This window comes from Euprymna scolopes, chromosome 1, assembly GCF_053919585.1.
Source record: "Euprymna scolopes isolate OS-2025 chromosome 1, ASM5391958v1, whole genome shotgun sequence".
NCBI lineage: Eukaryota > Metazoa > Mollusca > Cephalopoda > Sepiida > Sepiolidae > Euprymna > Euprymna scolopes.
The window spans coordinates 139,756,174-139,774,011 of record NC_136482.1 but is presented as its reverse complement, the minus strand read 5'-3'; the positions used below and the strand labels follow the sequence as shown (position 1 = coordinate 139,774,011).

The following is a 17,838-nucleotide window of genomic DNA, read 5'->3' as shown; positions in this document are numbered from 1 at the left end:
TACACATTCTTAACCCTACCATCAACCTCAAGTTCGAGTGCCTGTTCAAAAAATCCTGTTAACGACTTATTGTTAATAGTAAGATATACAAAGTTTTTAGATGCTCAAAAACATTAATCCGTGATTTGTAAAATCAAAATAAAAAAGAAAGAAATCTGCAAAAAATAAATTATTATTTGCAAAATAATAAAAAAATTACAATTTATTCAGCAAAAATCAGAAAACAAATAAGTATTTGCAAAACAAGAAGAAAGGTAAGGTGCTTATTCAAATTGGCACTTATGGCGGCTATTTAAAGTAAAGAAAATACAGATGCATGTACTTGTTACAGAACTAAGATATTATATTTCACAAAACATCAGCATTTTACACAATAACAGCAATGTCATCATTTTGTGTGTTTACTATTTTCTTTATCAATTTCTATGGATGGGCATTGGCGCTATAAGTGTTAATGGAAGTAACTTTTTTTTTGCTATCGGATTTTCATATTTACATTGTAAAACAAATAGATTTTTTTAACCAACTGCACAGACGATAGTTAATAAAATAAAATTTTAACATCTTCTGTTGACACTTATGTACATAAAGATAATTTTGCTTAAAGGCCTTCATACTTTTTTGGAAAATGGCACAAAAATAAAGTTCACTCCCTATCAATTTAAATAATCAAATAAAAACGAATTTTTTAAGGCCAATTTTGGATTTTCGATTTTTATTATATCAAAAGTCATATATTCTATTATATGAATATATATTTTTTAATATTGGAAACCTGTTATAAAAATATCTTTGTTTAAACTTCATATCGTGTAATATTTGAAATTAATATCATTTAAAGATTTTTAAAAATAATTATTTTTTAGACTTGTGTCTTTTTGTAGTAATTCAAAGAATTATATTACCGAGAAAAAATATCAAGAAAAAGTGTTTATTTTTCTTTAACATAATAATATTGATTTTATGTCCAATTTTACTTACAACTTGAAGGTAAGTGAAATAAATAAGGGGATTTTATATATATAAATATATATTTAAAGCATTGATAATGTAAACACGGTTTTAGTCTCACATTTTCATTATTTTTGTATGCTGTAAAAAAATTTTTTATAAAAAATATAAGCAGTTTATTTGAAGCTTCTTCTTTTAAATGGTAAAAAAGTTAGGATGATAATATTAAATTAAATTACGTGTTACATAGGGGGGGGGTAAAACTGTGGCGCGCGTTGAAGGTACCTATATTCCACCAATATCGATCAAGTAGTTTTTTTTTAACTAAAAACAAAATTTACGATTTTAAGCGATTTTACTACTAAACTGTATTAAATATAAGGCTGATTTTTGACCTCGACACTTCGATTAGAGTTGTCTCCCCCTTATTTATTTCATCGGATTTTATCATGGCGGACGAAAATACTACGACTCGCTTAATCGTAAATTTTGATTTTCTTGAAAAAAAAATACTTGATATTCAGTAATTTTTGGAATATGACATCTTCGTTCTGTATCGAGTACGTACATCATAAAATATTTTTCTGTATTTTCCTTACTTTTAATTACCGCCAGATGTGCCAATTCGAATAAGCACCATAAAAAAGTCTAGGGGGAAAAAAATCAGGTGATAAATTAATAGTGCTCTGTCACCGTTTACAAAATCAGACAAAACTAATCGATAAAATTTAGCCGTCATTTGGGAGCCAACCGCTTCAATATAACCATACACTCACTGTCACTTCCGAAAGAAGATAATGTCTGGGGGATTGCTCCCTGAAACAGAACAGATGCTACACTTTCATATTCCCCTGTGAAATAATAAACGGCAGAAAAGAAAAACAACAGCAACAACAGCTGCCAATTATTGTCGTGTTAGTTTTAATGAAATAAAACTTTTTAAAAAACATGTCTTAAAGTCTATGAATATGTAATTAAAATAACAATTAAATGAAACGTAATTTTGAGAATTAATTATTTTTTAATAAGTGTTTATTATTATTATTATTATTAAAAATAATAATAATAATAATAATAAATAAACAATAATTACGAAAGTAAGTGAAAGCTTTTAATAATAATGTATACGCGGCCAGTAGTTGGTGGCGCGCCAACATTCGAACGGACCAGTAATTTCTGTCCGCGCCACTTTTGTAAAAAGTCTTCATAAAGGACGCGTTTTTGGCGGAGGAGAAGGAGGAAAGTTTTAAATCAATTTTTTTTATTTTCTATTCAAGCTCATTTTTATTTCAGCTCATGTGGAAGGAAAGAGTTTTTGAAATCCTTTGAAAATATGGACGAAGAAATGAATTTATTTTGCGTCATAGACGTGAATTCACCCCCAGTCGAACTTAAAAGGTATGAAAACGTTAATAAAAAAGTATTTATTTACGAAAGTAATTGCTATTTTCTTCTCTTTTCTTTATTTTTTTAATTACATGTTATTCGAGTTTTTCTTCCAGGTGATTAAGAAATACAATTTATTTGTTAACTGCTGCTTTTTAGAGGCACTTTTTTGTTTTTTCTTTCTTTTTTAGTGTGTTTTTAGTTTTTTTTAAATTGTTTTCTTTTTTTTACTAATTTTTTTTCATTATTTCCATAAACAAAAAAGTTTGATAAAGATTTTAGAGAAACAGGGCAAAGATTAGCAAAAATAGTGACTTTAGTTTTTAAACATTAATTAATCCAAATAATTAATTTAGAAAATATTAGTAAAAATTGATAACACTGTTCTTACGGATCGTACGGTAATAACAAAATAACGATCAAAGAAAGCTATTTTTAATATGGGGAGGGAGCTTTTTAACTATTTCATTTTCTAAACAAAAGATACTGTAAAATGAATTTAACTTGACTCCTATCTAAAAAGGTAAATTTTTACGACGCCATGTTAAGAACGACTTTCAGATTAAACACCTCCAACCTCGAAAGCCGTTCTTAACATGAGGTGGGGTGTCTATTCCGAAAGCCGTTCTTAACATGGGGTGGTTGGTTGGGAGTGTTTATACTACGCTGGGGCAGGTCGTAAAAAAATACCTCTAAAAATAAAATAACACACTCCATAAACTGTACACAAACACAACACTATATATATATATATATATGTGTGTGTGTGTTTTACTGTACACATAGATTCGAAAAAGTTGTCATAGAACAAATATAGAACAAATAAATGTTATCAAAGGCAAGATAAGTTAATTTTCTACATAACTAGGTGTATTTTTAGTGTTTTTTATTTAATGTAATATGTTTATTCAGCTCAAAACAGTGTTTACCGATGTATTGGAAAATTAAAAGTGGCGCCCGCCCGACTCTCTCTTTGACACGGTAAGTTTAGGAAAAAGAATGAAAAATAAAAAACTATGCAAAATAATGTTAGAAACTCGCTCGGTAAAACTATACAAACACCGTGACAGCGAATTAACCCTAACCCTAAACCCTAATCCTAACCCTAACCCTAACGCTGTCACGGTGTTTGTATAATAATACCACTCGCTCAATATATGTTACCGTGACATAGGCTGACATATATTCGGCGGGTTTTTAACAGTATTTTGTCTAGTTTTTTTTATTTATAACTCATTTTCCTAAACTTTCCGTGCCAAAGAGAGTCAGGCGCCATTTTTAATTTTCCAATATATCCGTAAACACTATTTTTCGAGCTGAATAAACATGTTGCATTAAATAAAAACACTAAAAACATATCCAGTTAGGTAGAAAAGTAACTTATTTTGCCTTTGATAACATTTAGGTGTCACAAAACAAATATAGAACAACAGTAACCCCCTCTCTTTTTTTTTTATAAAGTGTTCATTGATTTCTTTTATATTGACCTAAATTTTATTTATCAGTTCGATAAATTGTTAAACATTTAAACAGCTATTGCTAGAATTTTAGTTTTTATAACATTTGAAGATAGCGTTTTTAATGCTGTTATTTTTTTATTTCATAAATAAATTTCGATTTCTGTCTGTGTTCACTTCTCGTAGTAAATAAAAACATGTCACATCTTGAAAGATTCGACTTCGTGTGATTATTATTGGTGCTTTAGCCAGAGAAGTTACCGTGTTATTTTTGTAAATAATATTTTCAAGTTTTTACGATATCTTTTGTTTATTAAATTGTTAGGTGAAAGTACAGAATAGTTACAAAACATCCTCCCCATGTAAAGAAAGGTTTTCTCGGTAACTTCTGCTTATTATTTAATGATGCTTTAGTTTGTTTTGATTTTTAGACAATACTGAGTCTTATTCGAACGATTATTGTCTGAAGTGTTATATATTCACAATGTTTCGGCCGATGTTATCTCTGACCATCTTCAGACGTATCTTTTCGAACTCTGGAATATGCATTTGAAGATCAAATTTTACCTTGGCCGAAACATTCAATATAACAATTGAGATGAGTGCGAAAAATCTAAATTATACAGCTTATTTGAGAATATTCTGTTGTCCAAATTATTAATAGGTTTTATAGGAAATAATAAAATCGTATGCCAGACTATGCCTAATACTCGATAATAAACATCAAATTTTATTAAAGACTATAACATGAACATTAGGCACTACCAAAAAGTTGTGTGTAAAACGTCAGCGTTCTACACAATAAAAACGTCATCATTTCATGTTTACTATTTTCTGAGTCAGTTTCTCTGGATGAGCATTTGCGCTATAAGTGTTAATGGAAGTAACGTTGTTTTTTTTTTTATCGGATTTTTATATTTACATTGTAAAACTTTACTGACTTGATTTTAACTCCAAAATGTTCATTCAACATTTTGAAGTTAAAATCAAGTTAGGTATACGGGCAAAAATGGGCGGACAAAGATAGGGGTATCTATAGGCACTACCAAAAGTCACCACAGAATAACCCCCCCCCATATGTAAAAGATGTAACTTTATTATCAATTAATCTTATCAATATAATTTTTGTATCATTTAAAAGAAGGGCAAAATAAACTAGTAATAATTAAAAAAAAATTTTTTTCATCGCACGAAAATAATGAAATTGCGAGACAAAAATCTTGTTTACATAATTAGCGCTTTAAAATAACGTTCCCATGTAGTAAGCATTTCGAATGTGAAAACATACCCGTATTTAATAAATCTAGCAAAAATCAACTAATGGTTAGATTTTCGTGAGATTTTCGATACTTATCCATTTTAGAATGAAATTACATATAAAATGCAGTTTCCATAAAATATACGAAGGGAAATATTTTTTTTTACTGCGTGCCCCCCTCCCTATTTATTTTTTTTTCGAAATTTGAACAAAATATATTTAAATCTATCGAAATTTCTATTTATTATGAAACATAAGAGTTCAAATAAGTAAAACATATGTATTTTTTTTTTAAATTTAAATACACATATTGAACAAAAAATTACCTTGAAGTTGCAATTTAAAAAAATGATAAACATTGAATTTTTTGTTTTGTTTTAAATGAAACCTTATAATTGTTCAGAAAATTTCTTAGAATTACGACAATTTTTCTATTTCAATCAGTATTTTTCTTTAGATATTAAAAAAAAAAAAATTCACTCCATAAAGAATAAATAAAATATATTAAATCAATTCGCTTCTATTAATGAATTTGTCTTCATTTCTACAGGTGTATTTGTTAAAACTGCAAAAACTAATGGTGCTCATTGGAGAGATTAATGTGCATGCTTTGTGACCCAATTTCATTGTCATCTAGGGCAATTCTAAGAGCATTCTTTAAGATAGATACCCCCAAAAAAAAGAATGCATAAGCAGTCCTAGCAATTGATTTTTTTTCTCTATCTGCTATACATGTAATGGTTTGAATTATGCATCAAGAGATTTTCTGAGCAGAGGACGTGGAGTGCTAATGTATTACATCCTTTGCAATGGATTTGGTCACATGGCTTGGGAATGTCTAGGGAAAAGAAGCATGAACAAGATGTCAGTATCAGTTTCTTCTATCTTAAAGTCAAATGCTATCACGTTAATAGAAACCTATGCTTGACCCTCCAATATTGAGCGCCAGATTACTACAAGTTAATAGAACCATTAGTGGGCATAATAAATACTAAGAATCTGACTTGCTGCAGATTCTGTATGATTGGGATTATAATGGAATCCAACAATATAATAGTGGTCACTTACAAAATGCTACTGAATTTTGATGTGTTGTTCGAATTGACACCATAAAAGAAATAGTGTTTGAATAACAGATATGTGCAGTTTAAGAATAATTTAAGTTTGTTTTAGAGTTAAAGGGTTCAATTTCAGTACAGTTTGACATAAACGATGAAATACATGGATTTCAGCCATAAGGGACACAGCTTTTCTGGATATTAAATTTCAAATCGTCTTCTCAGAAAATGCCTGCTTGCAGCCATTTTCTGATCCATCCAAGGAACTGATATCACAAACCAGATGAGTGCGAAATCATCATCGTCATTATATTCAGTTTAACTTCCATTTATACAGAATCCTATCTTTGGAAAATGAGTATAGTAGAATTGCTTTCAATTGCAACTTGTAATAACCTACTTATTTTTTGGTGTGTATTTTGATAAAATTTGGATATAAATAAAATTAAATCTTTTCTTTTCTAATTATACAATTCTTTCATTTGTTTAAAGAGTCAACGTGTTAGCTTTTTACTGTGTCCATTTTTGTATGTTTATTTGAAAGGTAATGGGATTTCACCCAATGTTGATGTGATTGCTTCTGCTAACTTCGTTTTCATGTACCACAAGATGACATTTGTAAGGATTTTTCACTTGTTTAAGGCCTGTCATTTTAGTTATACACTGAAATTTGGATTCTGAATCAGTAGCACACAAGTCTGCAAATTTTTTTAATTTCCAACAAAATTTAAATGATCATAATTGAGCTACCAAAATCAACTTGATACAATGGTTTTACTTTGCAAAAATCTGTGTCCATATTAAAAAGCTTTTAGATATAATGAAAATAAAATTTTAATTTGGCATATACCTACTAATATTGCTGATGGTGGATAAAGGAAAGATAAATCCAATTACATTAATCTGAAAAGAAATTATGTTGAGGAGAATAGTCTATAGAGAAATGCTAATTCCCTGGGTGTTATTTGATGTTTTCTCAAATTCTTGAGGAATAACTCCAGTTTTCTTCTAAATTACTACATAACTATTTAATTAAGCTCTATTTGTCCTCATCCCAAGAATGAATATTAAAAAAAAGGGGTGGGGTTAAGTATTACTCAATGTAATGTTGGAAAAAAATATATCGGCTTTGTGGGTGTGTATTGTGTAGTTTTTATGTTAACTGTGCACACACAGATGAACAGTTTAATGGAGCACTTATCTTGCTCATTTGGTTAATGGTGTTGAACACGACTTTTCATCCCTAGTGCTTCTCTTCTAGACTCGTGATAAGGCAAACGATTATTTTCAGAGTTCATAACCAAGGGAGACAACTTTAAACAAAAACTACAATTTAAGCAGTTACTTATATATATTTTATATTTCTTAGAAAGTAAAAAATGTATTTTTTGTTTAAAATTTTTTTTTTTTTTTTTTTCTTTTTGTACACAGGACAAAAGGTAGTTTCACTTATAGTTTTAATGTGAAAGAACGTCTTCCTGGATTTCTGTTAATTTTCAGTCAAGGTAAATGGCTTGATTCTCAAGAGGATTTGTGCTTGGAAGCCAATTTGTTTGTCAACAATAAATGTCAAGAACTTGGTTTTATCAACAAAACTAACAAGTAAATATGTTTTTGTTCTTTTCAATTTTCACTAACTTTTACACTGTTATATTTTCAGTTGGTTCTAACTTGCAAAATAATATCCATAAACATTTGTGGAAACTGATTTTTTTTGTACCTAGGAAATACAAAAAATAAACAAAAAAATTATCTTTTAACATAATGTTCATTTCTGCAGATTATTTTTGTTGATTATATTGATTGAAAACATTGTTTTTTTTATTTATTTTTATGAGATATGAAACAGAAAAACCCTGATTATCTTTTTCTCCTCAACACTAAGCGTGAAATAAAGTTTCTTTAAATTTATTAAACAAAAATTACATTTTATTCTTATTGGATTTTACCAGCTTTAGGCATCAGTGATAGAATTGACTAAAAATGATTTTTGACAATGTATCATAATTTTGGACTATAGTAGTAAATAAGTACACATTAATTGAATTGATTAAAATTAAGTCTATAATATTAAAACATTGATTAAAATCAAGTCTATAATATAATATAATATTAAAACATTGATTAAAATCAAGTCTATAATATAATATAATATTAAAACATTGATTAAAATCAAGTCTATAATATTAAAACATTGATTAAAATCAAGTCTATAATATTAAAACATTGATTAAAATCAAGTCTATAATATTAAAACATTGATTAAAATCAAGTCTATAATATTAAAACATTGATTAAAATCAAGTCTATAATATTAAAACATTGATTAAAATCAAGTCTATAATATTAAAACATTGATTAAAATCAAGTCTATAATATTAAAACATTGATTAAAATCAAGTCTATAATATTAAAACATTGATTAAAATCAAGTCTATAATATTAAAACATTGATTAAAATCAAGTCTATAATATTAAAACATTGATTAAAATCAAGTCTATAATATTAAAACATTGATTAAAATCAAGTCTATAATATTAAAACATTGATTAAAATCAAGTCTATAATATTGATATATAACATTGAGACCTTGCATGTTTGATGGACAAAATGTGAGAATTCATTCATTTTGAGAAACTAATGTAAATTTTAAATGTGAATCAAATTCTATTTGTGTATAATTCTTTTTTCCCTTCAATGCTTGACTGATATTTTGAAAATGTAATGTCTCTCTCACTTTTGACAGAACGATTATCCTATTTGATTTGTAATTTGAAAATTATAGAAAGTAAAAATAAAATAAAAAGGTCCATGTGAGTTGATGTACACAGAAATCTTCATTATCAGGCAATGCTGGTATTTGTTAAAACTTCACTTGGATGTAAAAAAAAACATTTTTATGGATAAGAATTTCAAAACTACTTGACAAATATACCTGGTGAGCCAAGTGCAAGAGAGATTCAAAGAATTGTACTTATAGAGACAGTTAGAATCTTAAAAATCTTTTGGTTGGAATGTATGAGACAGCGGGTGAATGTCTGACATCTGGTAGGATGTCCCATCCTCAGCTATAACAAAATGATGAGAAAATTGAAAAAAAAGAATTGTTACAACTTCAATAATTTAAGCATAAAAAATAATGAAGACATTGTTTGATCAGAGTTCTTCAGAGGCGAGTACGAATTCTCATAACAAGAGTTTAAGGAAGTGGGGAAAAGAGAAACAAGAGAATGCTTGACTAAGTGCCAATCTATGGTTTCTTTTTTATAAGACTTCACAGTTGTGAATGGCAAAGAATCTTTCTTCCTCCATTTGCATAATGTTTGACAAAATTTCCAGAAAATTTTCTTTTTTAACATTACCACGGGACTGCTTTTCTTCCAACTACATAATTTTCTTTGGTGCAATTACACTATAATAGCAAAATTCTGAAAGGGATAAAATCGATTTTAAAACCAAAAAACACAGTGGTATCTACCGACTTTGTGTATCAATTTCAACTAAAAGTAATGATATCTACTTAATTGGCATGTCGGAGTACTTAAATATGACCGCATTATTAAAAAGCTTTATCGTTTTTCTTAATCTTTGGATATATTCATTACTGTAACATGACAATTATGTAAAGACCATTGGTTTGCCTTAAATTCAATATTAAAAATTTCGAATTTTGCTATGATAGTGTAGTTGCATCTTTTCTTCAAATCCAATATTAAGGATGTCAGAAACCGTCTTCATAAGTAATCAAATTTTGTTCATTCCATTTTCAATCCTCTAGTAATATTTTTCATCATTCAACTGCTCTTATTACTCTTATCCTTCAGTAGCTTTTGGTCTTTATAAGTAATGACTTAGTAATAAAAAAAAAAAGGGGTTCATCAGTAACATTTTTATAATCTTATCTGTGCGTGATATCGCCAAGCTAATCAAGAACCTTGATTCCAGTAAAGCAACTGACCCTGACGGCATTCCAATTATAGTGTTGAAAAAGCTTCAACTAAAACTTGCTCCCATACTTACAATATTGTTTAAGCGTTGTCTTAAGAATTGCTTCCCATCACTCATATTAAATAAAGTAGTCAACCACCTCAGCAGAAATAATCTTCGTGATACATATGATTTCCGTTCTGTTAGATCTACAGCAGATGTGTTGACGGTTATATCTCATAGGATTAGTGAATCTCTCGACAAAGGCTTCCTTTCTAGGGCAATTGCTCTGGACATATCAAAGGCCTTTGATAGGGTATGGCATAAAGGCCTACTTCACAAGATTTCCAGCTATGGTATAGCTGGAAATATCTTCTCAATTATTAAATCATTTCTCTCTGATAGGCTCATAAGAGTAGTGGTTGATGGGCAGAAATCAGAAGCTCTTAGTATTAATGCTGAAGTCCCTCAAGAGTCCATCTTAGGCCCAACTCTCTTCCTGATCTACATCAATGATCTCCCAAAACACATACTTAGATCATTTGTTGACATTTATGGTGACAACGCTCATCTATGGCAACACATCAAAGGTCGTAAATGACCAAGTTCTCTCTGATTCTCTTTCCTCTGATCTTAAGTGCGTGGTACAATGGGGAAAGAGGTGGCTGATTACTTTTAATGCATCTAAAATCAACGCTCTGATCCTCATCTGGCATCAATTGAAATAAATGCCTCTCATCTTGTGGAGGCTCCATGTATTGACAAACTTCTGGGCTTGACCTTTACTCCTGTTCTGAAATGAAACACATCGAATCCATTGCCAAGGTCGCTGGAAAAATGATGGAATCCGTCTATCGATTCAGTAGATATCTCACTCCTGATGCAATTCTCTACCTATATAAAAGCCAAGTATGTCCAATGATGGAGTACTGTTGCCATATCTGGGCAGGAGCTGCTGGAAGCAGCTTATCCTGCCTTGATAGAGTTCAAAATAGACTTTGTAGCTTAGTGGGGGATGCCCTTTTCCTCTTCCCTGCAACATCTTTCCCCACAGAAGAGACGTTGCAAGCCTGTCTTTATTTTATCGTTATTTCCGTGGCAAGTGCTCGTCTGAGCTCTAATCTCTTGTTCCCCTTCGCCAATCTTTCACAAAAAACACTCAAGCTGAAACCACTGTCAATAATTTTCCCCACTCTTTATCTGTGCCTAAACCAAAACCTAGATTCCATGAACAAAACTTCTTAGAACTGCATGCCTGTGGAACTCCCTTCTGTTTGCTTGTTTCCCAGCTGAATACAATTTGGTTGTCTTCAAGTCTAATATAAACAAATTCTTGATGAAACATCCCTGTAAGTAATCCAGTTTACCAAATTTCCATTAGTAACGATTATTATATTATCCCATTGACTCCTGTAAACTCAATAACCCTTATCCTCGAGTGGCATTTGGGCCTTGATAAGTGGTGACCCCCATGTAAAAAAAAACATTTTTTTAAATCTTAAAGAGATTATAGTTTGTTTTGATAGAATTAAGTTAACAGTTCATGTTTATACAGAAAAGTCACATATATGTATGGAACTTTCAAAAGTTGATACAGTTTTCAATTTTTAATGACTGGATTAAAATTGGAAAAGGTTTTTATTTCAAGTTTTTATTTTATTCATTATTTTTAAATAATTCTTAGCATACTTTGTTCCTGAATTTTTGAAATGAGAATTGATAATTTGGATGATTGAGAATACAGTTTAAATACTACCCTATGCTGCGGCTGAACAGACCAAAGCTGTGACGATATGCATTCACATTAGACCTTTTGCATAATCACACTGTGGTGTTTGTGCAGAGATGTACTCGACAATTTCCTTTCGTATTGTGTTCTGCAGTCCTGAACGTCCTGCCTCAGAATTGTGCGAATGAACATGTATCACTATCACATTTTCGGAGCTCATGATATTCCTAAGTTTTATGCATTCCCTAATTAGCTTAGTAGCCTCTGTATATTGCTAACGGTATTATGACCATGGCTTTACAAAGGTCAGTTTACATCGACCGAAATGTGAGAATAACACTCAAGACGATTAGTCTAAATAATCCAAATAATTCAGATTTAAAAATATTTTTTCTCTTTTGAATAATTGTTTGCATACTGCTTTTTATTGTAGATCTATTGCGAAAGAAGTTCATTTGGATTCTCTGCCCAAGATTTCTCGAGCTCGTTTAGAAGTGAAACCTGTCAACAAATGTTCTTCGAAAGCATCAGATGAGAAGTACAAAGTAACTAAAGGTGATTCCATGAATATTGTGCCAAAAGAAGAAATCGAAACTGAATCTACCGACAAAACTAAAATAAATAATTCTTCCAAAATGAAGAAATCTGCTCCATGCAACCAGCAAAAAATCGTGCTTCCTGAGAAAATGTCTCTTAGAAGAAAACGTAACTTAAAAGAAGTTGAAAATTTGAGGGATCCTAAGGAATTGGAGACAAGTTGTAATGAGAATGGAATTACCAAAGAAGTCAAGAAAGCTGGATGTAAAAGCTCCAATGAGGTGACCCAAAAAGAGTCACAAGTCCAAGATCTTCATATGAAGGAAATTAAAGAAAATGTGCCAAAGATAAAAAGTAGTAACATTGTGGGTAAAGCCAGATCCGTTCGAAATCGTAAAGATCAGCAGAATAATGAGAAAGAAAAGTTTACAAAAGAACAAAAATCTAACGACTTAAAATCCGATGGTCCTAAGAATGTATTAAAGATTAAAGCCGGCAGAAGAAATAAGACTACAACAGAAAAAGAATGCAAGGAGGAATTGAAAGAAAAAAAATCTTCAGAAATTTTAGATAACAAAAATTCTTTGAAAAAGAGCAAAGGTAAAAAGCAAACACAGTCTACAGCCAAAAATTGCAATAAAGACTTGAAACAAAGAAGCCTTGAGATTTCTAAAAGCAACAACACTGTTAAAGAAAATGGAAAGAAAAAGAAAGAGCTATCTTCTGTAGAGAAAGAAGTGAAAATCCAAAAAAAATTGCCGGAAAAGAAACAGATTCAAACTAAAAAAGATATTCAGAAAAAAACATCAAGTATCTCCAAGGTTGTCAAACTGACCTTGGTGAAAAATGCAGCCAAAGGCAAGACATTACTAAATAAAAAAGGGCCAACAAAGTCGAAAATTTCCAAAGATCTTGTGAAGACAAAGCAGACAACTCTTCAGTTCAATGCTTTAAAACTGTCAAGCAAAACCAAAGAAAATAGCATCTTGAAAGAAAGTGGAACACCCTCAAAGAAAAGGAAACTCTCTGTTAGTTTTGGTGTTCAATCAGTCGAGAACAAGCCTGAAGAACCACAGTCACCAAATGATGTTAAAGAATCAAAGATTAACTTAGATAATTCCCCAAAAAGAAAGAAAACAGAAACTGATGTTGATTCGGAGACCCCACTGAAAGATACTGAAGCGCTAATGAAAATGCCTAGTAGTGAAAAAGATATTGAATATAAAAGGGATCAGAAGGAAAACACAACGGAAAACTTAAATACACCACACGTAAGTTTATAGAAAATAATTGGCACTTCGTTATAATAGCAAAAATCAAAATATTGGATTTCAAGTAAAGCTAGTCGTATCTGTCATGTCACTATAATGAACACCTGAAAAGTTATGAAAAAATGTATTATTAGTAAAGTTTTCAGAGATAATTGATAAAAATTGATTTTTGCTAAAAAAATTTCAGTTTTCAGAAATATTTACCTCCCTTGTTCCATTTTGCTAATTGTCTTTGAAAATTGTTTGCATTAATAATTAATTTTCTTTTTTTTTTTTTTTTTTCTTAGATCGGTTCATTGCTAAAACATGATTAAATAGATATCATTGATTTTACTTTTAATTCAATATTTTGAATTTCACTATTATAATGAAGTGACAAATAATTAAACTTCTACTCTTTATTTATTGGGTGGTTGGTAGACAACATTGTAAAGTTTTACTTGATGAGTAAACAAATAACTGCAGTAATTAAGCCATCAGTAATGCAACATTTTCATTCATGAGTTTCTGGTTTTTTAATATCATACTTGCACATCCAATAACCCAAATGCACAGATTACAATTTAAATAAAGTTGGCACTTGTCCAGAATTCCTGACTATGAAAATATAAAATTAAAGAAAACTCTATTCATGATAAAAAGAAAATCTTCTACACCAAAATTACATAAATTGATAAAGTAGTTTTATTTATATAAAGAAATTAATTTTTATGTGAATTGTAGTTTTTTCATTGCTCCCTCTCCGTGTTAAGAATAACTTTCTAAAATCTTGATTTGGAATTATCGTTGTTTCTTCAAACTATTTTTTAGATGGCATTGTGAAATCATCACTTGTAGTTTAGCTATAAAAACCTGATTGATTTTTTTTTTTTTTTTTTTTAATTATTTAAAAAAAATTTATTTAAAAATCAAGTTACTTGATTTTGTTGGTCTCCCCCCCCCCAACCCCTGACAAAAGGAGTTTGTTTGTCTGCACTTTTCTCAATAACTATGCCTTGAAATTTTAAAAATTTTGCAAAAAAAAAAAAAAGTAACAACGTATTTTCCAGGGAAAACTCTGGGTGCCCCCTTAGGGGTGCTTTTCTGGTTAAAATGGCTAAAATTGACACTTTTGTGCATATTAAAAAAAGTTGATGCATTGGATTTTTAGAAAACTTTCTGAAAAGTTGTAACTAACTAATTTCTATATAATTTTGTTTGTCTATACTTTGCGATAACTCTTGGGTGTGCCCCAGGGGCTCTTTTATAGTTAATAAAAATATTCAATTTTTGTGACTATTTTACCATATTTGTCCAAAATTTTCTGTGTATGTCTATTTATGGTGCTGTATTCAAATTTAAATATCTTAATGACTTTTGAGGCTAAATGGGGGGGGGGTGCAAATGATGGACTTAGTCATTTTTGCATGGTGCAGAATTCAAATTTACATATGTTAAGGCCTAAAACTGCACTGTTTGTTCATTTTCACCAGGATTTGATGTCTCCTGGGGACTTCAAGGGCTAAATGCTGAACTTAGTCATTTTTTTATGCCTCGTTCACTGTGTACCATGCTTCACTTGTTTTTTGTGGAAATTGCTCCAAGCAATCTTGATGTAAAGAAAAGTCTCAAAACTAACCAACAATAAGTCTTAGCTGGAAAGATTTTGACTCTGAAAACAGCAATTCTTCCCCCTTTTTTAGAAATATTGTTCATGGAATGTAAAGGACAAAATAAAGGAAGTAAGAGTTACGAGGTTGCCAAAACTAAACCCAACGTTCACTTCTTACTCTCCTTCTAAATTTACGTTATTTTTTTGCATACAATATTTTCTTTCCATCACCGGTATGTACATCATACAGATTTTTTTTTTTCTCTCAAGAGAGGAATTTAAGACAGGCACCATAAATTCTTATAAACTAACCTTCATGTAATGTTAATGATGGCGTTGACATTAAGCATTTCAGAATCTGGAATTTGTATTCCATATATTTGCCAGGATTACAAAATATATAAACTCAGGTTATTAATGATCTATTTTAATGGATGATAGCATTCCTTATGAAGTTACAAAGAATCTTACCATTGGCTTCATGTTTAAGTGGATGACATCTTCCAATGCACATAGTGACAAACAAGGTTCACTAAGTTTTAGTATGTTTCATTGAAGAACAGGGATAATTCCTGTTTGTTTCTCTTGTAATCGTTTTTTTTTTTTTTTCTTCCATTTAGCGCACCAATGTTTGAACGTTCTGTTTGAGTGTAAAAAGAAATTTGTCATAGTCATTTGTCATAAGTCATTTGTCATAGTCATAGTCACAAATGTTTTTGACTTCCATTCAGGTGAATAATGAATAAAAATTGCATTTGGTGATTTTTAAACAATTTTAATCAATTGTTTTCAATAAATTCACCAAATGCAATTTTTATTCATCATTTGTCTGAAAATGACTCGTGGAAGTCGAAAACGTTCGACTATGACAAATTTCCTTTTACACTCGAACAGAATGTTTGAACATTGGCCCAAAACCAAATGGAAAAAACGGATTGCAAGAGAAATGAGCAAAAATTATCATTGCTGTTCAATGAAACCTGGATAAGAGAAAAAATGCTGCCCAAATACACCAAGTTTTAGTAGTATATTATACTCGGATGATTGTGATGATCCTGTATGTTTTGTCTTAATAGATGACGCTGTCCTTTTGTTAGTGCAGTATCTATGACGTAACCCTTTTTAATGTATGTCTTTCCTTTGTAATGATATAAAGTATCTGCCAGGTATCTTCCAACTTTGTGGATGATATAAAATATATTCTGTATAAAAAAAATACAAAATAACAAGCAACATCTACAAAGTTTTAGTCTATATACTTTGTTTGCGTCTCATTTATTTTTTGCTAAAACAACAAAATATTGATATATGAATCTCCTTATTCTCTAAATAATGGGTTACAAAATAGATGAATACAATTTGTGTAAAATGGAAGACAATTATATATCTATAAAAGTAAGAATAACTCTGTCAATTTTTGGTCTTGAGATTTAACATAAGGAGTATTGAGATTTGGGAAAATCTTTTTAATCGGTTTTCGGCCAGAAATTTGGCTGTCAAGGAGTCGATTTAACCTTTAAAAATTCTACCAAACTCCTCCACTAATTTTGGGTATAAACACTTAAAATTTTAAATGTAGGTTACTTGGACATGGATCCAACTTTTTAATTTTATTTGAGCCCCAAAAAATAGATATTAAAGGGTCAAAATTGGGGTCAAAGTTTTTAAAAGATTTTACCTCTGCGGTCTCTACCAAATTACTCAGGCAATTTCTGGTCTAAACATTTGAGATTTTACATAAAGTGTATTCAGAGATAGGACAAGCTTTTTAATCGGTTTGGGTCGAAAATTTGAGCTGCCAAGGGGTCAAAGTTCAAAAGATTTGACCTTTGTGGTGTCTAGCAAACTACTCGGCCAATTTTGGGTCTAAACATATGAAATTTATACGTAACGGGTATTCAGACATGCAGCAAGCATTTTAATCAGTTTTGAGGCAAAAATTAGGCTGCCAAAAGGTCAAAGTTTAAAGAATTGACCTTTGAAGATTCTACCAAATTCCTCTGTTAATTTTGGGTCTAATGACTTGAAATTTTAGATGTAGGTAACTTGGACATGGGTAAAACTTTGTATTTTGATTTGAGACCAAAATAATAAAAGGGTCAAAATTGGGGTCAAAGTTTTTAAAAAAAATTGACCTCTGCGGTCTCTATGAAATTACTCAGACAAATTTTGGTCTCAACATTTGAAATCTTGCATAAAGTGTATTCACACGTAGGGCAAGTTATAAACAGTACAAAGCGTCCGAGCAAAGTCAGGCATAAATGCAAGTAGTAAATAAGGTTGGTGGGCCCGAGCAAAGCCAAGTTCTATCAAAATTGCTCCTAAAATACAAAATTGGTGAATTATGATTGGTCTATCATTTTATATGAGTCAGTTTTGAACTCTAAATTTCAGTGCTTTAAATTTTTTTGACAGAGACTCAATAACACTCAGTAAATATGAAAAAAAAACTTGCTTGGTCGTCATGGATTTTGATTCTGCTGGGTTGGATATATATATCCAGTGGATATTTTATTAGAAGGTATCTTGCTAGTTCATCATTAATTACGATTAACATAAAGCCTTTGTACCCAAAAATAGTTAGCACTTTATCGTACTTTATCTTAGATATAACCCTCAGACAAAAAGAGTGGGGGGAGGTCTAATACCGGATTTTTTTTTTTTTTTTTGTG

At 30.3% G+C, this 17,838-nt stretch overlaps 1 protein-coding gene across 1 annotated transcript in view; it reads left to right on the top strand.

Annotated features, from left to right (window-relative positions):
* Positions 1 to 2,054: 2,054 nt before the first annotated feature.
* Positions 2,055 to 17,838, top strand: part of LOC145274323 (uncharacterized) — a 46,401-nt gene continuing 30,617 nt past the window's right edge. The window contains exons 1-3 of the mRNA XM_080127432.1: positions 2,055 to 2,349; positions 7,542 to 7,712; positions 12,201 to 13,575. Coding sequence (XP_079983558.1) covers positions 2,285 to 2,349; positions 7,542 to 7,712; positions 12,201 to 13,575 — 1,611 coding nt within the window. The 5' untranslated portion in view covers positions 2,055 to 2,284. The remainder of the gene's footprint in view (positions 2,350 to 7,541; positions 7,713 to 12,200; positions 13,576 to 17,838) is intronic.